This window comes from Embiotoca jacksoni, unplaced genomic scaffold (assembly GCF_022577435.1).
Source record: "Embiotoca jacksoni isolate LCO1_2020_lvr unplaced genomic scaffold, fEmbJac1.0.p SCAF_8, whole genome shotgun sequence".
NCBI lineage: Eukaryota > Metazoa > Chordata > Actinopteri > Embiotocidae > Embiotoca > Embiotoca jacksoni.
The window spans coordinates 16,715,783-16,739,304 of record NW_027185436.1 but is presented as its reverse complement, the minus strand read 5'-3'; the positions used below and the strand labels follow the sequence as shown (position 1 = coordinate 16,739,304).

The 23,522-nt window shown below is 43.8% G+C and overlaps 2 protein-coding genes across 5 annotated transcripts in view; one reads left to right on the top strand and one right to left on the bottom strand.

Moving 5' to 3' along the window:
* Positions 1-6,666, top strand: part of bmp1a (bone morphogenetic protein 1a) — a 29,281-nt gene extending 22,615 nt beyond the window's left edge. Inside the window, exons 13-20 of the mRNA XM_069138967.1 lie at positions 29-154; positions 1,388-1,548; positions 1,733-1,913; positions 2,025-2,150; positions 2,300-2,427; positions 2,944-3,157; positions 3,468-3,718; positions 5,075-6,666. Coding sequence (XP_068995068.1) covers positions 29-154; positions 1,388-1,548; positions 1,733-1,913; positions 2,025-2,150; positions 2,300-2,427; positions 2,944-3,157; positions 3,468-3,718; positions 5,075-5,209 — 1,322 coding nt within the window. The 3' untranslated portion in view covers positions 5,210-6,666. The remainder of the gene's footprint in view (positions 1-28; positions 155-1,387; positions 1,549-1,732; positions 1,914-2,024; positions 2,151-2,299; positions 2,428-2,943; positions 3,158-3,467; positions 3,719-5,074) is intronic.
* Positions 6,667-7,307: 641 nt separating this feature from the next.
* Positions 7,308-23,371, bottom strand: disp3 (dispatched RND transporter family member 3). Of its 4 annotated transcripts, none has more exons than XM_069138963.1 (22): positions 22,529-23,371; positions 22,158-22,259; positions 17,173-18,147; positions 16,845-17,064; positions 16,586-16,722; positions 16,335-16,469; positions 15,428-15,588; positions 15,113-15,252; positions 14,902-15,029; positions 14,612-14,776; positions 14,035-14,196; positions 13,802-13,948; positions 13,577-13,713; positions 13,288-13,457; positions 13,047-13,177; positions 12,570-12,748; positions 12,337-12,463; positions 10,182-10,327; positions 9,918-10,077; positions 9,667-9,780; positions 9,369-9,541; positions 7,308-9,149 (listed from the first exon to the last, which is right to left on the bottom strand). In XM_069138963.1, the coding sequence occupies exons 3-22, from the start codon at positions 18,137-18,139 to the stop codon at positions 8,793-8,795; spliced, it is 4,056 nt and encodes a 1,351-aa protein (XP_068995064.1). In that variant the 5' UTR covers positions 18,140-18,147; positions 22,158-22,259; positions 22,529-23,371; the 3' UTR covers positions 7,308-8,792. The 4 variants fall into 4 exon arrangements, with proteins under 4 accessions (XP_068995064.1, XP_068995067.1, XP_068995066.1 ...); XM_069138966.1 differs by having other exon boundaries at positions 14,902-14,993; positions 22,529-23,369; XM_069138965.1 differs by lacking the exon at positions 22,529-23,371 and adding an exon at positions 22,390-22,507.
* Between the last annotated feature and the right edge of the window lie 151 nt (positions 23,372-23,522).

Sequence of the window (23,522 nt, the reverse complement as noted above, 5' to 3'; positions counted from 1 at the left end):
GGGTCCTAACATATCTTTGTGTTTTCAGAGATGGATGAGTGCTCCAAGCCGGACAACGGTCGCTGTGAGCAACGCTGTGTCAACACACTAGGAAGCTACAAGTGCGCTTGTGACCCAGGTTATGAGCTGGCTGCCGACAAGCGCAGCTGCGAGGGTAAGTACAGGGAGAAAAGTCACCGGACCCGCTCACCATGTCATTTACATGCCAAAGCACTTTACACAGTTAGCCACCCAAATACAATAAGTACAGTCATTCCTGAAAGCCAGAAAGGGTGCCAGCTGTGATGGTTGTGCTGGCTGGGCAGTCTTTTAGAGATTTGAGTCACAACAATGCAAGCGTTATTTTTAACTCAAAATTATACGTTGTCTTTTAAGAACTGACTGCTCATACAGAAGCCGGATAATATGATCATTTCATCCCTGTCAGCCCCTAGAGGATGTCAGCTGTCACTCCATCTTTGTTGTGTTTACCAATAATTAGCTTATACAGTAGATTATTTAGCTTTTGTAGAAATGTTCATAATTTCTACAAAATCCTATAGATACATACACAAATATAGTGTATGACTGAGGGCATTTGCATCTTTGTAACATTCTCAAAACAATATTTAAAACCTGTTATACTCTTATGGATGAATATACTGTCAATAAGAATAAATATTGCTCATTAAAATAACAAAGAAGCTTGTATGGTGCACCTACATTTACATATGGTAAAGAACTAGTGCATTACATCTGTATTGTACCATTTATGATCCCAGAATTTCACCACTGTACACATCTAATAACTTTACGGTCCATTTATCAACACAGCATTTGTTAATGATCAACAATTCGCGTTGATTTTAACTAGTAAAGGTAAGCGTGGGAATGTGTAACATCAGTACTTGTAACATGTTGTGTATTGCGTAATAATAATAATAATAATAATAATAATAAACTTTATTTGTATTGCACCTTTCATACAAGAAATGCACCTGAAGGTGCTTCACAGCAAGAGAATTACATGCAGTGTTTCAAATGAAATAGTTTAAATATGACATTTAAAATATAGCAAAAGAAATTAGATGAAACCGATACAATGCACAAGAACAGATCAAATCAATAAGAAAACAGATAGAATGCATAAGAAACAGACTTGATTTGGTTGTTCTCCAGGATTCAGTTTATGATAACTGATACAGAGCTTTTCTAAATCCTTGGGTAGAAGCTCAGGCATTAATCCGTTTTTTTCAGGATAGAGGAAACATTTCAGAGGACATCATAACATTTAAAACATGTGCTGTTGAAATATCACATTTTCTTTTTTTTGTCCGTACATTTGCATTTATGTCTCTATATATAAGTATTTGTCCTCATGTCTTCCCATGTTGTACTCTCCATCTAGCTGCCTGTGGAGGCTTCATCACCAAGCTGAATGGGTCGATCACCAGTCCGGGTTGGCCCAGAGAGTACCCTCCAAACAAGAACTGTATCTGGCAGCTGGTTGCCCCCACGCAGTACCGCATCACCCTGCTCTTTGATGTCTTCGAGACAGAGGGCAATGACGTGAGCACTGGGTTTATTTTCAATCGACTCCGGGTGGGTTTGTTCTATGTTCTCTCTTTCTGTCATTGCACCACATCTCTCCATTTTCATCGCAAATAAAGCCTTTATCTCCATCTCGTGTTTTGTGATTAAAAGCAAATAAAATGTCCCAGCCTCTTCACACGCTCTGTTTTTCTCTGCTTAGGTTTGTAAGTACGACTACGTAGAGGTACGCAGTGGGCTTTCAGCAGACTCGAGGCTTCACGGGAAGTTCTGTGGGGCAGAGAAACCCGAAGCTATTACATCTCAGTACAACAACATGCGCATTGAGTTCAAATCCGACAACACAGTGTCCAAGAAGGGCTTTAAAGCGCAGTTCTTCTCAGGTGAGTGCTCGGCACAGCATCACAAGTCTTTTCATTCACTCACTTCCTGCTGCTGTCTGTCAGTCTTCAAAATGAACACTCACCAGTGTTGGGTTGTCTGTCCTTCCTCAGACAAAGATGAGTGCTCCAAGGAGAACGGTGGCTGTCAGCATGAGTGTGTCAACACCTTTGGGAGCTACAGCTGTCAGTGCAGGAGTGGTTTTGTGCTGCATGAAAACAAACATGACTGTAAAGAAGGTATTTTATTCTCGCATCTTCGTCACATTTTTTCCCTGTTCTTGAGTTTTTCTTCAGGGTTATTAAGAGCCTGCTCACTTGTGTCATTTGAGTCCACGTCGCCCTATTTCATATTAGCGTGTTGACTCCGTTCTATTGTTTTTCCACAGCTGGATGTGATCACACTGTGAATAGTGTGAGCGGCATTATTACCAGTCCTAACTGGCCGGATAAATACCCCAGCAAGAAGGCATGCACCTGGGCACTCACCACCACTCCAGGCCACCGCATCAAAATCGTATGTGTGCCGCTTCCTCCAACTCTCAGTATATTTTCACTCGTCAGTCATGTATTTGTTTGTGTGTAGTTTATCTCTGTAATTGAATTGCTAAATCCACTAAGGACATCTGTGTTTGCCATTTTCATGTCCCAAACTATTACGGTATTCCTAAGGATGATGTGGGGCTCCCCCTTCTGTTATTAATGGCATTTTTGTCTCCTGTGCCAGAGATATCCAGTTGATTATATTAAAACCTTCCCTGAAACAAAATCAGCAACTATCCTATAAAAGGACATGTAATGCTTGCTTCTGTTTTAAATAACTTTGCAAAAAAAAAGAAGAAAAAAAAAAGAAAATCGAAATTTCCCATCAGATGTTTCCTGTTAAATTCTTGTGTGTTGTTTATAGTTTTTTTTCTTTTCTTTTTCTGTGCAGGCAACTGTCATCAAATCTTTTTAATGTTTTAAAGAAGCCTAAAACACTTTAATGTCACACATTTCTGTTAATGTCACTTACCATCTTGTTTTGCGACAGGCCTTCAATGAGGTCGACATGGAGGCCCACCTGGAGTGTGCTTACGACCACCTTGAGATTTACGACGGACGAGATGGAAAAGCACCAACTCTGGGTCGCTTCTGTGGCACCAAGAAGCCCCCGCCCATCACATCCAGCAGCAACAAGTTGTTCATTCGATTTTTCTCTGATAACTCTGTGCAGAAGAAAGGCTTTGAGGCTTCCCATACCGCAGGTGAGATTACATCTCTGCTAAAGAAAAAACATAATCGGAGCAAAGAGGGATTCTTCTGAAGCTTCTAGTTTTTGGGGCATCCTGTTGATTTCAGATCAATTACTCGCATGTCAAACTAAAAATATTTTTTGTATCCCATTCTTTTAGGATATCGTTTAGATTACATCTCACCACCCTTTATGATTACTCATATTTAAACACAGCATGTTTGAGAATCCTTTGTATGTGGATGACTGTACAGCAGCTTGTTCCTCACCAACCCCGGCCTCTGTCTACAAAATACACAACTCCTCTCAACTTTTCCGTCCAGAGTGTGGAGGTCGTCTGAAGGCTGAAGTCAAAACCAAGGATCTGTTCTCCCATGCCCAGTTTGGGGACAATAACTATCCCGGAGCCTCCGACTGTCAGTGGGTGATTTCGGCGGAGAAAGGCTACGGCGTGGAGCTCATCTTCCAGACCTTTGAGATCGAGGAGGAGGCTGACTGCGGCTATGACTACATGGAGCTCTTCGATGGAGCTGACATCAAGTCTCCACGGCTGGGACGTTACTGCGGCTCAGGGGTGAGAGCAATTTTCTAACAATTGCATTTGTCTGGTTTCGTTTGACAAATACAGCCGGCAGGTCACAGCCCTTTATTCTGTTTTTACAGTAAAACAGCAGGCGTGTTCATACAATGCTGCTGTTGAGTAATAGGGTAATGAACCACCCTGGGGCTTTTGATTGCAGTCCATACACCAGCTTAATAACTTCGCTAAAGCTGACGTGTTCCTCTGAGTTTGGGAGTGTTGCCGTGGAAGTGGTTGTAGGTCGACACAAGGCGGTCACTCCCTGTGTGTCGATTGACTATCAGAGTCTGCAGCTGGAGTCTGGAACGATGAGGTCAGCAGGGAATAGAAACACAAGTTTCCTCAGGTCAGAGAACAGCTTGATTTCATTTACGCACTTTAATGATAAGCCCTGGCCTCGTACTCATTCCTGTTCTTATGAATCATTCGCTGGAGGGGAGTTAGCACCCTCAGGACCGTGGGGAGCGGCTGCTCAATCAAATTTCCTTTTATAAAACAGGTTGAAATAAACTGACACAATTCAGTCCAAAGTAGGGTGAAAACTCATTATAGTGTGGGGAGGCTTACTTTTAGCCCAAGGTCTTTTCTCAGTTAGATAGTCGACTGTTTCTGAGTCTACAATAGAATTGATAGGCTACTTTCTTCCTCTGTTTTAAATCCCTTTCCCAATAAACCGGGACTCAGGGGCCATTGTAGTTATATTATTGGTGTTATGAATGGCAGCTTTAATCAGCAGTCGAGTGTTTTTACACTCGACTGCACAAGCTTAGGCTGCTTTGACGATGCAGCGCTTGTCTTTGTCACAGCCACAGGGCAGCAGACTGAGCGCCTTGACCAACTAATTATTTTTTCCTCCCAAAAAAAACCCAACATGTTTTTGATTAATATTCATGTGATACTATTATTCTGACAAACAGGCAGATCAAGTGTTGAATATTTTTCGTGCTCACATAATTCAGTTAACTCCTCTTTTGTTTGACTGGAAACAACTTTGCTGACTCCAGACTGAAGACAGCGGAGACATTTCTGAAGTGTGCTGCGTAATGTGGGTTCTTCAATGTTCTGCAGTGGCGCGCCTGGCCTGAAACATCAAAATGTTCTTTTTATTCTCACTTTAACATCAGCCAAAGCCTGAATCAGAATAAAGGGCCAAAAGGCCAGTCCTGGCTCCTGACCCTGGCATGGCTCCTGGCTGGTACAGCGCTAGCAGTCATCAGTAGGCAGTCGTCACGGTCACCGGTTTGACTTCAGTTTCAGGGTGTGAGAAGTCTTTACTTTTCATTTAAGTGCAGCCAAAGAAGCAGAAAGCCACGACCACAAATTAATCTGCTGTTCTGTCTCTCCGGACAGCCTCCAGAGGAGATCTACTCGGCCGGTGACTCCATTGTGATCAAGTTCCGCTCTGATGATACAATCAACAAAAAAGGATTTCACGTCCGCTACACCAGCACCAAATTCCAGGACACACTGCACTCGCGCAAGTGACCAGCGGGGGCCGGAAGGGGCCGTGCAGGGCAAAGGGGCAAACGGAGGGGCCCCCAGTGGAGGCGCCAGCCTGACGCTCGGAAACCTTCGGCCACCAAGATGAATCAGACACGACAGAACAGCCGCAAGACCACCAACCGCACCTCAGCTCCCAGGGGCTCTAGCTCCCCCCACAGACTGTGAGGAGTAAAGCCATTCTGCAGTACACCTTGTTTTTACCTTTTTATGGTTAGCATTGGGGCGGGAGGGTGAATGTCTGCTTAGGGCGGGCAGTAGGGGAAAATTTATTGACCCAGTCCCCTCCAGATATTTTTTTTTTGATTGTTTCTTCTTTTTTTTTTTTTTTTTTTTCTTTTTTTTTTTTTAAACATGCCTACTAATGAGAGGCGCAAAGGAAAACAGTGGATTCTCAGGACCTGTAGGAAGGCAGGCATCAGCTGGACAGATCCCGGCTTTTGTCGGGCCAGCCCACCACATTCAGAGGGACGAGGAAGAGGAGGAGGAGTATGGGAAACATCTCCCGCACTCCTCAATAGTTTCTCTCCTCTCCTCACACTCTCATCCCTTTGGTTCAAGGATTCCTATCCGTAAGAGGATTAAAAGGACTAAACTTGAGATTTTGATATGGTATGTCAGACAATTGCATGCAATTACAAGGAAAGAAGGAAAACTGTACAGTGACACCACCAGCATCTGTAATTGGCATTGTCCTGGCAACCAGTGACAAGATTCTCATTGTTACCATTAACAAAGAAATTAAGGAAGCAGTAATCTTATTAAAGGACTAATAAATGAAAAGTGGTCCATGTCTACTGGTTGGTAATTGCTTGCCTGATGACCGGCTATTACTGTACCTCCATGTATAAAGTAATGTGTTTGATCTTTCAAAGGGAACATGTGCTTTTCTCAGCTCGAACCAGTTAGCACTTTACGGTGAATTGTTCCAAAATCATGACCTTATGAATTTTTGTGAAATGCAATGCCAGTTCACTTGTTTTTAAATGCATTTTATCTCTTCTTATTATTCTGGGTTTTTTTAATTGCTCCATTTAGTTCCTCAGGCATACTTGAACATTGTGTGTGCCCTGTAACATGGGGTAATAAAGACATGACTTATGTTTCAGTGTTGATTTACAGTTCTGATGTAAAATAATTTCTCCTCAGAGAAAATGCCTTTTCTTGGTACAATGAAGTATTTCTCAAGAACCAAATGAGCCTGGGTATTTATTGTTATAGTGATTACATATATAATGTAAAGGTTGAAAGGTACTGTGGAAATTAGCCCTATAATTGCCTTCTAATGTATAGCCACTGGTCTTTGTTGAATATACTTTGTTGCTCACTCATTCCTTCTCTCCATTTATTTGTCATTCAACACCATGTTGTGTGAACTTGCTGCAGTCTGACACAATTGTTTGACCTTTTATTCACAATACTAATTCATATCTGCAAACCCATTTTGTGTCATAATAGTTAAACTCTGTCCTGGCAGTGTATTGACTGAGTGCAATCAATGACGACGTGAGAAGGAGTAGCAGAACTGTGGAATTAACATGGTAACCCTGGTTAGCATTTGAAACATGTTTCTGACCCCCAGCAAACACAGAAAAACAACAAAGTCAAATATAAATATCTCTTGTTCCTATTACCTGATTTGCTATTTATAGACGGAGCTTGTCATTTCAGACAACAGGAGAGAAGCATTTCCTGTTCCACTTTGCTAAATATTCCTTCCTTTGCATGTAACCTTGCTCTCCCTAAATAATTGTGTTATTAATATTCTGTTGTGCTTTTCCATACAAACAGGAGCAAAGCACTGCACAAAAAACTGCCAGAGTTTACTCTACTTCACAAAAAGCATTGCAAAATACTGCTACAGGACTACAGCCTGGGTGAGTCACTGTGGGTAAAGCATAGTTTTAAAGGACAAATTTGTCATTCAGACATTCAGATTAAAGAGATTCCTCAAAAATGCAGGTACATTGCCTTGTTACATAACGAGCTGATAGTCATGTCCATACAAGAAGTGTTCCTGTGGATCAAAGAAATGAAACTCGTAATTGGACCACCGACATTCAAACCCTCTCTACTGACGGTGGAAATTTAGCAGAAAACAGTTTTATTTTTCTGTTGCAGTGTAATACAGAAATAATACACGTCTCCAGAACAAAAGTCCACCAAGCTTTTTTTCTGATTTTATTCATATTTGTTCACATCTGTATTTGTCTGTTTCCAGGAGCAGAAACACCGCTATATGTAGACCAACTTCCTTTTCTTTAATAACAGACATAAAACATTGATGCGCTGCAATTCAGCGTGAAATCGCAGCCGTTTCCTATGAATAATTAACAGCAGCCACCCAGAGATGTGACGCTGTCGACTGCCCCAGTAATTATGTGACTGCAAGCAAACAGTGACAGGTCTCCGTCCCGCTCCGCTGCGCTGCGCCGTTACATAACAATACTTAAGAAAACAGTGCTGAGCATCTACAAAAGAAAACAGCCCGACACCTTCGGCACCTGCTTTATTTCACATTCACAAGTAACACACAAACATGTACTGCTCGCGCCGCAATTGAGTCAGTTCCTCTCTCTGACCATTACTGTGTTGTGGGGTTTGACAAATGGCCCTCACCTTCACTGCGGGGCAGACCGGAGCTGCCATTGATGGGTGTTTGAGTGGCGCTCCAAATTGTGTAAGAGCAGAGTGGGATACGGTGATTCCCTGTGAGTGTGGTAGAGGGCGTGTGGAGGGTACACCTGAGGAGCTGATAAAGAGGTCTCTTTCAGTTGGTGTGGATAACAAAAATAGAGACTTTCAAGCAGTTTAAGGTTTCAGATATGTGAAGTCAGAAAAGAAGATGGGAACTTGTGCTAAGTACTGGCATACACAACTCCCCTTCAGTTCAGGATGTGCGAGAACGGCATATTGAGACGTTTACATCACAACTTACATTAAACGAAACTGTATAAATGTGGTTTATACAACTTTTAATTCAGCCGCAGCTGAACGTGAAAACATGTGATGCAAGTGTGGCTTAAAAAACACATTCAGTGCACAGTTAAAAAAAACAGAAAATAAAATTAAGTAAACATGATGTTTCACAAGATGGCTATGAATCATGTGACACAAATCTTCACAGACGTCAGAGCGCACTGTGAGTGTTCATAACAGCAGGTCACAGAACAGCAGCTCTTCACAACTCGATAAGCTACACTGAAGATAACTGACTCAGCCGGTGTTTCCCAAAGATGAGTCAATCATCTGGGCTAAAGGCGAAACCAAATCAAACAAATACCTCCACTGAATCATCACATCAACCCTGAAAGGTCAACCCACTGCTGTGAATCACATAGTTACACTAGTGGGTGAGGTTTCTTCCCCCGATACTTTCACTGATCAATACATGTGAAAAAAAAGTTATTCTGTAACGACAATTATTGACATCTTTGTGCTGTAAACTACAAGATCATTTACTGATCTGGTGTTCCTCCCAGTCACGGAGGAAAATGCAGTTTCCCCCAGTTTGCTTGCAGAGGAGCTCCTCTGTCTGACATCAGTGAAAGTTGATGGACAGCAGTGTTTATGTGCTGATCGATTGCCAGGCCAAAGCCCCCAGCTGTCCTCCCACCCAGCACAGAGCTCCTCCCAAGGCTGCAGCTGCCATCACAGCCAGGCTGGCCTTCAGCACAGCCCCGGGGTGTCTGCTGAAGCGGGCAGGGGCCATGCAGGCCAGCGTGGCCACGGTCACAGTCAGGGTGAACAAAATGGAGACGGCTGTGTTAATGGCCACGATCTGGCCGAACTTGGCGAAAGGCACAATGACACAGAAGAAGAGAGGGACTGTGGAGATCACTGTGGTGACGGCGCTGGACACTATGGCAACGCCCACATGGTTCACTGCTTCCAGAGTCCGCCTCTGCCTCTCGGCCAGAGGCTCCTGCGGACAAAACAGAGATTAATGGGACCATTTTAAAACATGTAAATGGACCACCAACATTCAGACTTTATTCATCAGACTTAAAGGCACTTTTTTTTTTTTTTACAGCCAAAACCTTAATAATGAGCTTGTTTTGGCATGTGTGTGAACAGACAGCATGCTGTGGAAGTTTTCTAATTGATTAGAGTCGTTGCTGTGAGACAAATTTATTCTACATACCAAGGTATGACCAGGCGTAGAGGGCGTGGTCTTCCCAGCCAGCAGGTACCCCTCCACCATGTGCAGACAGTAATCCACTGAAGATCCGACGAGTATAGACAGAGAAATGGCCTCCACTGCTCCCATCTCCCATCCCAGCCAATACATGATTGCCACGACCAGACAGATCACCCCTGATGAAGGCCAAAGACTCACAATCACACACACGATCCCGTCCCAGGGCTGAATACTCAACTTGAAAAGGATTTTTTTTTTTTTTTGTCACTTCCAAGCCTAAATATGCAACTTCATCTCTTACCTAGAATGGTTATGAGCACCGGCAGCAGCAGCAGAAGATGTGCAGTAAACACAGACACAGCTGCCACACAGATGGCCAGAGACAGCAGTAGACTCCAGAGGGCACTCTCCACACCTACAAACAGAACAGAGAGAGGAGTTTTATCAGATTTGTACAAGCTGCTGCTCTTACTTCCGCTCACTCATTAATCCCTCCTCAATTTGCAGAATAAAACTTGCATTTCTTTGACATCTGCGCCACCTCTCACTTGCCTATGATTTCCATAAAGATCTGCTTCCAGTGCTCGCAGGTCTGAAAGCCCCGTTGCAGAGCAGAAGACTGTGGGAGGCTGGAGAGTTGCTCCTGTATGAAGTTCTCCCACTGAAGGAAGTCAGAGTAGGTCTGAAAGGAGGATTTCCCTTTGTATGTGGTCTTGAGAGAGGAGAGGCAGAGAATTAATGACGGCACCTGAACTCTTGAGTCGAACAGCTGTTTGACGTGAGAAGATGAAAAGCTTGAAATATGAAGGGACTTACGGACTCGAAGGCCATGGACAGCCAGCGGACCTTGCCCCCATGCAGTCCCACCGCTCCGTGGGAGAGCTGCCCCGGGAGCAGGTTGGGTTCGGGGAGAGAGTGGCACTCAGGATGGAGCAGAGGCAGAATAGACGACAGCTTATTGCCTGAATGCAACAAAAGAAAGAATTTTATCTGAACGCACTTCTTCCCTCAATATGTTTTACTTATATATTTTGCATTAATTTACCTTCTTTTTGTTCAAAAATGTACCCAGTTGTTAATATTTTAATACTTTTTTGTGCCATATAAATAGGAGGATTTTAGGGCTGCAATGACTGAAAATAACAGGAAATGTACTCAATTACAATTTTCAAAAAACATTAGGACATCGAGCCCCGCCCGGGGCTTGGTTTGGTGCAGTATAATCAATGGTTTGGGGAAATAGAAAACATTTTTCACAATGCAGATGATGTCCTGAAAGAAAATCAGCTCTGTAGGCCATAGCAGTGATTTTTTTTTTGAAGTGTGGAATGTGAAATGGCTGAGGGTTTGGAATTGTAAGTATAGCTCTGAGGGGGAACAGTCAGGATCCAAGCAAATCGGTGGTGCAATGGTTAGCACTGCCGCCTCACAGCAAGAACATTTACGGTTCGAGCCCCGCCCGGGTCTCTGTAAGAACCCCAACTGGGCAGAGGTCAGTGATTCTAAATTGCCCCTAGATAATGGGTGGATGGGGAAATAGAAAATGTTGTGCTTACAGTACAAATTACAGGAAGATATTGAATATCACTGCAGACTCGCCATTTTATCAAACAGAGCCCCTTTGAAAACATGTGATATCTAGTATCCAAAGAATATCTGCGTCAATTTTGGTAGCATTTGAATGAATATTTGTGGAGTTATAGGCTGCAATGAGCCAACGTTTTGTCACAGTGCAGAAGATTTACTGAAAGAAATGATAAGGGTCCGAGCAGATCGGTGGTGCAGTGGTTAGCACTGTTGCCTCACTGCAGGAAGGTTCAGGGTTCGTGCCCCGCCTGGGACTTGCTTAGAACCTCAACTGCGGTGGGTGCCTTTGATTCTACATTTCCCATAGATAACGGGTGGATGGAGTTTGGGGAAACTTTTAAACTGGAGTACTTTTTGTTGCGCACACTTAAAATGCTTCTAAAAAGGAAATTCTCATATTATTTGGAGGATACAAACTTGACCCCTTTGAAAACATGTGATATATAGCATCCAAAGAATGTCTGTCAATTTTTGTAGCATTTGAATTCATATTTCTGGAGATAAATATTTGAAAAATATGAAGTGATGGACTCTAGACTCTTTGTTATATTAAGCGACGCCGACTTTATTCAATCATTGTAAAATTTTAGGGATCAACTGAGACATGACTCCAGATCATATGTGCCAAATTTCCTACTAATCCATATAGTGGATAACGAGATATAAACTTTTTGTATTTGTAGCGCCCCCTAGGGTCAAAACATCTTGAGACTGGTAAACGACGTTTGGATCGAGGAGCCGAATATCTGCACCAAGTTTGGTTAAATTTGGTTCAGGCAATATTGATTTATGAGCAATTTAGTCAAATTAAACGCAGGCACAAATTAAAAAAATTATCATTAATCGATGGATTGACATAAAAATTCGTATAATAACTTTAGATCAGCAAGATAAAAAGATTACTGTGGCCAAGCTTTGGCACAATTGGCCCAAGGGACGAGTTCATATTTATATATATTATAATTATCTCAAAAAAGCTTTAAAAATGTCAACTTTTGTGACTTTCTGTCAATTTTTTCTAAAACCTACTTTTGTGAACTCTATATATATATATATATATATATATATATATATATATAGTATAAAATAAGCGGATTGTGACAGCACCAATTAGTGTCATCTTTTGGTTCCTGAGTAGTGTGAGCAATTTGCAAACCTACATGCCTAATTTGCTGCGTTTTTTTACCATATGGGTTTTGCTGCACAATCACTTATAGCGGAGAAAAATAAGCGGAGGAATAATCAGAACAAAGGTAAGAGGGTTCCGCGCAGCTGTGCTGCTTAGACCCGTAATATTAATAAAATAATATTCATAAAATATCATTTTCATATTGCTGAATTAGTTTTGTTTCCCATCAACTCAGTGCTTCTGTGTGTCTGTTACCTGAAGGCAAACACTGAGCTCCTCCTGGCTTCACAAGTTGTCTGTTTGCACTAACAGCTTTACAGATTTTGCAAAGATACCCCATCTCCTGGAAGATATCAAAGTCTGGATCCAATATAATGCTGCCCTTTGGAGGAAATAAAAGAAACATGTCAACGCCATGAAAAGATAGTTTCAAAAGTCGGCTCTGCATTATTCCTGTTGATGGTTTATGACCCAGGTGTGACCCTCACCATATCACCGATAACATGGTTGTCCTTGTGCTCAGTCCGGTTGACTCCGAGGATCCCAAACACGACAAAAACCATGGCCCCGGTGTCGACCAGAGGACGCACCGCGGGGCGGCCACATACGCCGCTGCTGCATGGGTTAAAGCCAAACGTTTTGGACTGTTTGGCAGCAGCTGAGGGATCTTTGAAAATAGAACCAGAGAAAAATCTTTCAACAGCGTTTATTTATACAGTGGAAAAATATCTATGGAAAAATCCTCCTATGGGCTCAAGGCGGGCCATTTCACGAAGCAAAATTTGAAAAGACTGTCATACCACTACATCCTCTATTTTTAAGACTCAACATGAGATTAGACAACATAAAAAAAATAAAAAAGAGAGATTTCAGCAGCGTGACTCATGCAGAGGGAAAACAGCTTTCCTAACAAACCGCTTTTATGGTAATGATGCTTTCTGACAGTGAGACACTTGCTCGCTCACCGCTGGGAAGAGGGGTATAAAAGGTTCCCTGTGAAGGTCCATCAGGCCCAGAGCTGATGCCACAGCTGGGCGGGCTGACACACACTCGGCTGGGATGAGGGCTCAGGCGGCGTTGTGCAAAGTAGAGCCTCCTGGGGGGGGGGGGGGGGGGGGGGGAAGCAGAGCTGAAATGACAGATTCCCCTCTAGAACAATGTGACAGTCCATCTGACGTGCTCTGAATTTTTCCTTTCTGCTTTCACCTGCTGTGTGGCTGCGGAGATGCTGCTACATAAAAGGAAAACTCTGGCGTCCAACCATGATGAGGATCACATAATGCAGATGTGATCATCCAGCTGGGTTGCGGGTGGTACACACGGGAAACGCACACTGTCATTCTGGTGGTGTAATTGCCGTGGGGCTGATTAAAAGCCTATTCAGATAAAACAAGATGAGTTATAAGCCGGTAAACGGGGTAAACTGGGTGACACAACACTATAACTAATTATTACAAAAAAAAAATCATCAAGTTGACTTTTTCTGTTCCCAAACCTGAAATGATGAAACTTCTTCATGCTCTGAGCTGCACATTTTCCATGGTGATGGGATGCTGGTGTTCAAGGAGAAACGGTAAAGGGTTGTAGACGCTCCCAGGTTCAACTTTGATATGTACACCGTCAGCAAAGAGCCTAAAAAAAACATTTTAAAATGCCTCATTTCAAAGTCAGGAAATAAGCTTCAGATAAAGAGGGTGGCGGGGGGATTTATGTGGTTTACCTGTTTGGTTGTTGCCTGAGTTTGACTTTACTGAGCTCAGAGGAGCAGAGGAAGTTGTTGTGTTCGGGCTCTGCTGATGTGAAGAAAACCGAAATGCTGATGAGGACATGCGGGTGTATAATGGGTGGGGTTTTTCCATGAACACACCTGCAGGATACAACATGCATTTTAGGTACTTGCTTTGTATCTATGAGGTTTAACAGAGTGTGCTTCATTCACTGCTGCAGTCTCACCTGAGCACATGGGGCAGGAGATGCCTTGGCCACTGAGGTTGCTCCTCAGAGCCAGCAGGGTCTGGAGGTTAGTGTCTTGGCGGAAGAGAAGGGGGGCGTGAGTGGCCGGCCTCAGGAGACAGCAGCAGCCAGCAGATAAGAGCAGAACCAGGAGGAAGACACCTGGGCCGGGAGGAAGACAATGAAACACAATGGCAGAGAGGAGGGTCTGACGGAGCAGATAGAGCAGCTGAGGGACACATCAGGATAAATGACAGTCACTCCTGAGGAGTGCGTATGAATACTTCATGAGAGGCGCTTGCTCTTCCTCTGACAGCCTGAATCCCCTCAGGAACAAAAGAGATTACAGCATTTCTTCAAAAGTTCTTATTTAAGCTTGAGCTTACTCCCGTGTCTAAATAATAGTTTCGGAGCTCTCCACACAATATCTGAGAGAACAAATAACCAAATTTTACCCTTATCATTTCCACGGGTATAAATTGATCTTAAACTTTCTATCTTTATTCTGCCTTTTTTTTTTTTCAATCTTAAATAAAGACAAAATTATGGCTCCATATTAGCCATGTCAAAATCTCACCTAGAACAGCTTTTCGGTGCTCCACAGCTGGCTCTGCCACTAAGTGCTTCAGTGCCCACTGGAGGTTTGTGCTCACCACACCCACATGCTGTTGCCCCGGAGGGGACAAAGGTGTCTCCACTGACAGGGACAGAATGGCTGCATCGCCGTCTGTGTCACAGGAGCCTGGCCAAGACAAAGGGAAGGGCCTTAGTGGTGCCTGGACAGCGACGTTTTACAGCCTGGACCCATTCCCTTATCCAATTCCAACCCCCATCATCCATTCGCTGCAAGGGAGATAATAATCTCACCTGGCTCCATCTCCACCGACAGAAGTGCCACGTCATCATCCTCATCCGACAAAGGGCTGTGACTTGCTGACAGGCCCGAAAACAACTTCCAGCTTGAGAGGGAGAAGAGTTTAGGGAGAGGGAGACAGCTGAAGGGATTACATCTCGCCTGCGGCGTTGCACAGCATGCACAAATAACATTTCGCACAAAAGTAAGGAAATAATGGCTCACCGGTTCATCCAGGCATGTTCATGAGGCTCTACACACTGAGTCCAGATACACAGCGCGGCTGGCATCAGGACAGATACCCAAAGCCAGCAGCAACTGACAATGAGGGCCATGAATAGACCGAAGTCATGCACGGCTGGGATCTGAGTGTCAGTTAAACAAAGCACAGTGTAAAAGACCTTGAAACATTCAATTTGTGCTCATCGCATGAAAATGTCTGACTGCTGAGAGAGGCACTTCTTTTCATCCATAGCAGAGGATTCATTTATGCCTCCTGTACAGATCCTATTAACTGCTGGGTTTCTCTGCCATGATTACCTGAGAGAAGGTGTTAGCAGCGTACGCGGCCGCAGTTGTGAAGGAGGTGAGGAATGTTGCTCGGCCAGCAGTTTTAATTGTGTAGATCATGCGCTGTTGCGGCTGACACAAATGAGAAGCCTGTCTGAAGGTGCTGATGAACACAAATACATCATCGACCCCTGAGTGATGAAGAGCAGACAAACGAGATGTCTTAATAGAAATTAAGGAAAAGGAAATGTGTAGTTTTCCAAATACGGTACAATAATTTCACTTTCTTGCTCAGAGTTAAAAAAGGAGAATCGACAACACCCTCCGGTCTGTGCTTCAAACTAACTAAAGCCAGCACTGGATGTAGGGGAAAACAAATGCAGGGCTCTGATGGAAGCAGAGAAAAAAAACAAAAAGACACCTTCTCATGCCTCTGAAGCTCATGAATTCACAAATTATATCTTGTTTATTTAATCTGCACAAAGAAAATGTAAAACTGCTTGTCATGTGGTGGTTTATTGGGAGGATTATGTGTCTGACTATTTCTTGGCCTGGTGCAGTATCGTTCTGGAGTGCTGGAGCCTTCACAAGGCTTCAGGAAGTCTTGGAATGGTATAAAATCCCCCATAAAAATGAAAGGTGATGATATTGCATTTCCTTTTGTATGTGTTAATTAAACAAGATATAATGTAAATTAATGAGCTTAGAGGTGCTGGTAGGCAAGTTTTTTAAACCTTTAGACAGTGCTGATTTTTTTTTTTTTTTTTTTTTTTTTTTGGGGGGGGGGGATTCTTGTCTTTATGCTCAGCTAAGATAACCAGTAGTTGTCTTCAGCCTCCTATCTACTGAGCAGACCTGAGTGGCGTCAGTCCTCTTAACACAGCCTCCAAAGGAAAAACAAAACAAACAAAAAAGACGTATTCCTCTGATAACTCACCGATACCGATAATAACAAAGGCTGCAACTCCATTGAGAATGCCCAGGTACCTCACACCGAAGACAACATGGTACAAGAAGAGAGCCATCAAACAGCTCAGTCCAATGCTAGCGAGACCGAAGAAAGTCAGAAAGACTGCAGGGAGACAAGAAAACATGGAGTTCGGAAACATCCATGTGTGACAGTTCAGATGACGTGCGGAGATCTGTACACGCCAGTGCGAGTGAAATAAGGAGGAGGTCATACTGTACCAGAAAAGGAGGTGAGGACATAGACGAGCGCAGTAATGCAGGCTCCACTGATGACGGCCAGCATCATGTCGTTGTGGAAAGTGTGTCTCACCTCATCGTCAAACAGCTCTGTTCCCCCATACAGCACCTTCACCTGACTGCAACAAGGATGCAGATACAACACATCAACTGTTTCTAACAATGTGTAAGACCTGGAGATACTGTGACAGAAATTATACCGTAACGAATGGTTATTATTGTCTCATTTTGTTGCCTGAACCTGGTGGACTGCTTGGCCAGGATGTCTGCATACTGAACCACAAAGTTTTTGAAGCGAGATCTTTGCTCATCTGCTCGGTCCTGCAGGGAGTAGTAGGAGGGCAGAGGCGCTCCGAAGTGGATCTCGCTGCGTAAGAGAGAGGAGGAGAGATGCTCGGGGGACAAACTCTCGTCCACGTACCAGTAGAATTGTGGGTGGGTGATGGCCAGACTCAAAGAACCTGCAAGGCAACACACACAAAGCAAATCAGCAGTTAGGTTTGACGGTAACAGGAAGTTACTTGTGTCTGGACCGGGGTTTCCCCCCACCTTCCTCTCCGTGGGCCTACCTTGAATATCAGCCAGGTCTGGGCCCATGCCGTCATAGTATATCTTCCCTCCACGCTCACTGGGGTAGAGGTAAGACAAGAGGGAGCTGGGTGGGGAGCAGTAGGACGGCCCCAGTGGCAGATCCCTCAATACCTCCAGAGGCTTCCAGCAGAACTGATGAAACTGTGGGTGCTGCATGAGAAGACGCTCTACGTGGTGAATCGTCTGCAGACGCTCTGGGGTGAACATGTTGCGATCGCCTTGGCCTTGAGCCACAAACACCAACTCAATCCTCCACAGCGCCTGGCTCTGCAAGTAGTAATTAGGAGCAAACCTGCGCCTCCTAATGAGCGAAAACGTGGAATTCCCATCCCTGAATCTCTCCTCTTCCCCCTCTGCTCTGGGATCGGCGCTCTTGTGCTTCCCCGATTCCTCCTGACCCAGATCAGGCACTGTCCTTTTATCTGAGCTCGCTGTAGCTCCTCTCTTCTGATCATCTTGAGGAGCGGGAGACCTCACATCCTCATTATCTGTCCTGTTGAACACTCCCTGTCTGCCCAGCTTCTCTAGCAGAAGCTCCCTCAGTGCCTCAGACTCAATGTTATCTAAGTCTCTCCTACGTCTGTCCCAGGACCCGAGCTGAGTCTTCACAGCGATGGTGAGCGCGTCAAAGCGCTCAGCGGAGAAGTGACTGTGAACCTCAAAGGCACTGTAGGAGAGGTCTATGTCCAGAGGAGGGCAGTAGAACAGCATGTAGGCAAACAGGGCACATGGCAGCAGGACAGCTCCCCCTAAAACCACTCCACTGGCCCAGGGTTGTGTGTAAACCCACCCCACTGCCCTCCACAGTCCACACACCCCAGCGTCCCCGGAGGAACAGCCCTGTCCTGCTGTGTGTTCCACTCCATCCTCTTCGTCTTGCTCCCCCTCGTCTTCCTCGCCCCCCCAGCTGGTCTGGAACAGCAGCGGCTCATCGTCCACATCCATGCTGGTACCTGTCAGGGACACATAACACCACTCGATCATAAGTCACTAAAAGCCCTTTCTCCCCACAGGCAGGTGAACATGAGCTCAAAATAGATGTTTAAACAAGCAGCAGTTGACAGAAGGCATCAGACGAAATGAAGGATAAGGTAACTTCCAAAGTTGTAGTCAGCAAGGACACAAAGGAATTAACTCTGTCCTCAAGCAGCTGTCGATACAGGCCTTCCATTGGCAGCACGTATGGAGAAAATTGAGGGTGGGCATTTTTTACTCAAGGGCTTATAAAACAAAATGGTTGGCTGAGTTATGCTTTAAGATGCTGATCACAAGAGCTCGAGGTGAGACTAGTGGTGGCTTTCTACATATCAGCAGTCGACGTAGCTGTGTCTGCTCTGCACCAAATTAAATCATCTCACTTCTCTAATTACTGACAAGAAGAGCAAGAAGGGTATCAGGCAGTTGCAGAATAAGAGAAGGTTTATCTCCTGTGATGGGCAGCCTTTGACTAATAGTGTCAATAGGTGCCACTTTTTCCCACTCCCCTGCAGACACGATACTGCACACAGTTTGCATTCAAGTGGCATTGAGCCCGCTAACTGCAGCAATTTATCTATTCTCTTTAGAACAGAGCTTTAAGGTCAGCCAGGTAAGACACTGAATCTTGATTATGTGCAAAATATAGCTGCACTGCTCTGTGGGAGGAGTGAAAATCCATCACGAAAAGAAGAATTTACAAATTATACTGTTTGATCAATATTTGTAAGAATGATTAAGACTATTCCAGTTAGAAAGCAGCAAAGAGAGACAAACCCTGAAGCTAAAAAAGGGTTGTTGATTTATACAATTTTAGTTTGTGCTTTTGAACCTCAATAAATTCTATTTCATGGTCATGTTAAAGCAGAAAATCACCTCGTGTGGTCCTCGTGCAACAAAGTCAGACTCCAGTTCACTGATAATGGGGCAGCTCATGGATGAGCTTAATGTGCACATCATTAAAAGCCTTTGCTTTTCTGAGAGACCTTGTTTTATGTTCTCAGATGTCCACAGGACTCAGATGTGTTAATGCTGTTTTATACCAGATTTTGCCTTTTATGAAAGAGATGAAAAAGTCTGTGGAGTTGAAAATCAAGCGCACCATACCGTGTCAGAAAGAACCAGGCAAATGTTTGAGGTTTTTTTTTTTTTACCTGGACAACACTTGCAAAAAGACACCGGTGCCCCTTTTAAAGAGGAGAGCGGGCCGGCATCAACCCACACACCGTGAATGTGAACTTTAGAGGACAAATTTATTAATCATGTTAGGTAGCTTACTTTTAAAGTTTGAAAACAAAGAACAAAATATGTAATTTTAACAAAACCATCTAGCTGTCCTGGCTCCTAAATGGTGGAATGAGCTCCCCAATGCCATCAGGACAGCAGAAAGTCTATACATCTTCCGCCGCAAACTAAAAACACACCTCTTCAGACTTTACCTTGAATAGTAGCACTTAAAATGGCACTTACTTGTAGCACTTTGAAGTTTGGCTATCTTGAAGAAAATTGTACTTTCTTGATTGTTGTTGTTCTGAATTTGTACCCTCATGGTTGAAATGTACTTATTGTAAGTCGCTTTGGATAAAAGCACCAGCTAAATGAAATGTAATGTAATGTAGTTACTTTAGGATTAAACTGCCATATTTTTCTAAAATAACAAGGAAAACGATGTTTCAATTCATTTTGAAGGCAGTATCGCTACTTATCTGCAACCACGGTGGGCTATTCTTCCAAAATCAAGTTTTCTGCTGCAATGCCGTAAGGCGACACATTTTTCCTCTTCAGCTGTGACAGAAATGGCAGATTATGTGATGAAATGTGAGATGTAATTCTGTATTCACAGCAAATGAGACTCAACCCAGCTGCTAATTTTGGTAATTAGATTTTCTAAATCCTGTTTCATTTAATCTCTGCCTCTCTAGCTTGTTTTGATGAGGGTGTTCTCATCAACAGAAGATGTGGGGAAATATGATGAGAGAGGTGGAAAGCAAAGAGGGGAGGAGAGAAAAGTCTAGGGAAGGATTGAGGATACACACATCACAGCCATCACCCATCATACAAACGACCAGCACCTCAAAAAAAAATCTGCGAAAAGAAACGGTGCTTTTCTGCTTTTTAATATTCATGGAAAAACCTCAATGAGAAGACCATGGGTCCATGTCCACAGCTCTATTTCTGCTCCTGTTTCAACATCAAAACAGCCCGATTTGTCGTGCAGATGTCAAAGACTGACAATTCAAGGAATTCATTAGAGACTGATGGCCAGATTTAGTGCTTATAAAACATTAAGGCAGGCATTATGCGCCTGTGTTCCCTGCAACAGTGTGCAGGTACATTGGAGGAGAGATAACTAAAGTGATGCACGGCCTTAGGGACACTTCCTTTCCTCTCTTCTGACGCTTCTTCACATCCAAGAACATTGCACCTCATGTACAATAATGATGAGCGGAGTACAGCTGCAAAGCCCCCGAGCGTTGCAGAGTCTGGTATAACTAATGTGTTTACAAGCTGCCAGAATTGTTCAACACTGCTATTTTTCTGCAAAGATTAAGAGAACACAGTGCAGGTGTGGATTAAAAATAGAGCAATTTGGCATCCTGCTTTCTGAGTTTATTGTAATAAAAACGGTCTCCCATATGGCTCAGTATATTAAAGCTTTATCCTTCTTAATAGCGAGGCCGTGTTTTTTGGTCCATAATGCAGATTTAGACTTAAAAATTTGACAGATAAATCGCACCAAGAAAACTGAAATGAACCTCTGTTGCTGGTTTTGAGGTGTGAAATTTTTTATTAATGGCTGGAAAAATGAACGTGCTCTTGTTTTATGTGTGGTGTGTCTGGCCTGCCCATCACGTCAGAACGATTTGGGAACGTTCCCTTCAGTTTTTCTGTGGTCGAGCTGCACCTGCCTGATTGTTGGGAGGTCGGCAGCTTTTTGTGATGTTGTGCAGCGCACAGCTCACTGTGTCGTGTTCAGCGAGTTGCAAGCAAGGATGCTGTAAACTGTAAACCTTACTTCACATTTTTCCTGCATGTTTTCCTCGCATAAAAACAGAGAATCTGAGTGCCGGTGTTATCGCTCTCTTTTTTTTTTTAACCTTAAAATTGAGGTGAGCAGGTGAGGTGGGAGCTCCAAACAATCCCAGCATGCTGTGAGTCTGAGCACTTCATGTTTCTCTCAACCTCTCTTTCCCCTCTGTTTGCTCTCCATCCCTCACTTGCTTGCCCCTTTCCTCCCTTCAGTCTTTCTGCCTTTTCTCCATACGTCTCCATCCTGTCCACAAAGGTGAGAGATTTGTAACCTTCATCACTGACAGCAGCTAAAAATAACCCCCCCTCCACCCTCTTCAGTTTATCTCCTCTCCATCTCATCCAATATGGATATCACATGCTGCCTCCTGCCCCAAACACATTCAGCCTGATGTAAACTCAGCCACCATACCACCTCATTTATAGGGGCATTGATTTCACCACTGGTGCTCTATGAATATATTCCTTATGCATGAGTGCTCAGCAGTATGTTTATAGCGGACGTGCTTTCAATTCTTCATGCACTGTGAATCTACGGTTCAAGTAAAACTCCAGTGATCCGTTTGCACCGAACAAAGGTGTTCATTTTTTTTTTTTACTGTCGATGAATTCTTGCTCGCACTGATGGAAGCGCAGAGCTCTGTGCACAGTGTGTGAAGCATCCTGGGAATGTAACATGCAATTACTCTCACTCCCCTGAATAAAATGGAACAAATAAGCCTCGTACAACACCGTTCTTATTTCTTCTTCTGGCAGTGTCAAAAACACATAATATTACTAATTACCCAGAACTTTTATTGATTTACCAAACCATTTTTGGACTTTGTCATGTTCCACAAAACTGCATAATTAACTGCCTTCAACAATCAAAATTTCCTGTTCACGTTTCATCAATGAATCAGCCAAAAACAAAAGCAGCATATCTGCAACATGTCTGCAACACAGAGGAAAGACTTACCTGAGGCTGAAGACTTGAGAATTACAGGTGGAGCGTTCAGGCCTACTTGGTCCACTTGTAATGAGCTGAACTTGTGCTCTGCAATTTCATCTGCTCTACGCACTGATGTGGAAAAAACAAAACAATCAATTACTGCTTTATTGTCATAGTTAGTAACTCATCAAGAGAGAGAGAGAGAGAGAGAGAGAGAGAGAGAGAGAGAGAGAGAGAGAGACACTACGGGAACCCTCACAAGAGATGACATACAAAAATCCTCTTTACTCTACAGGAATCCTCTAATCTCAGCAGTTCATAATGTGTCGTTTTCCTCTCCTTTCATGCTCCCCAGTCCTTTCTCTCCCTCCACGGTGCTCCCTCCCCTCTGTTCTTACCCGGTTGTCGAGGCGACAGTCAGTGAGAGACATTTCTTCCCAGAAGCTCCTCTCTCTCTCTCCCATGGCTTTGTTCAGCCTGCTCTGCTGACTGGCTCAATAGTATGTGAGACACAAGGAGGGAAACGCAGCTTGAAAAAACCCTGCGAGCTGCTGATGTGCTGGCGAGGCTGGAGAGATTTTACACCCAAGTAAAAATGTCCCTTGGAATTATTCAGTCTTCATTCAGCTGATTATGGGTGACCAAATGGATGCAGTTGTCACGAAGCTGCAGCTGAGCCCCCTCCCACCGTGTCCGAGTTGGTATGGTCTAGTCTAGTCTCAGTTGGTGGGGAGGTGGGGTGTGTTATAAGACGGTGATCAGAATAACTGGCTACAGTGGGAGACAAAGTGCAGGCAATTTAAAATAATCACCTAAAATAAGAGTTTATTAGCCTGTGGTTCATTTTCATATTTGAGCACTGGGCTCTGCACAGGATGAAATGAGGCAGTTCAGGCTGGTTCTCTGCTGTAAATGTAAATTGACTACTGTGTATACAGCACCGCTAATACTTACTGGGGGGTTGTATATTCAGCTGATTTGACTTGTCATGTTTGCTTTGCTGTGCCAATAATGCATTCTCCTAGACTGTAGCGCACTCACTCCCCCTCATCTAACATTAATGACCAGCACTCTGCTCTTACTGCTACGTTCAACTCATCCATCACCTCGCTTCCCAGCCACTGCTCAGGTTTAACTCGGATTGCCTGGACATCAAAAGGTAATAATCCATCCACTAAATAGGAATGGATCACTCTGAGGTGAAATTTTATTTATTTCTACAGCACTTGGTGCATTGTGCAGTCAAACACAACGATAACGGAACGAAACTGGTGGTCATCTCCCTGCAAGTGTGTGTGTGTGTGTGTGTGTGTGTGTGTCTAGTGTGTGTGCTGGCACCCTTCAGGACACTTTGTCTTCATCCTGTTGGCGTGACTGTGACAGAGCCATCTG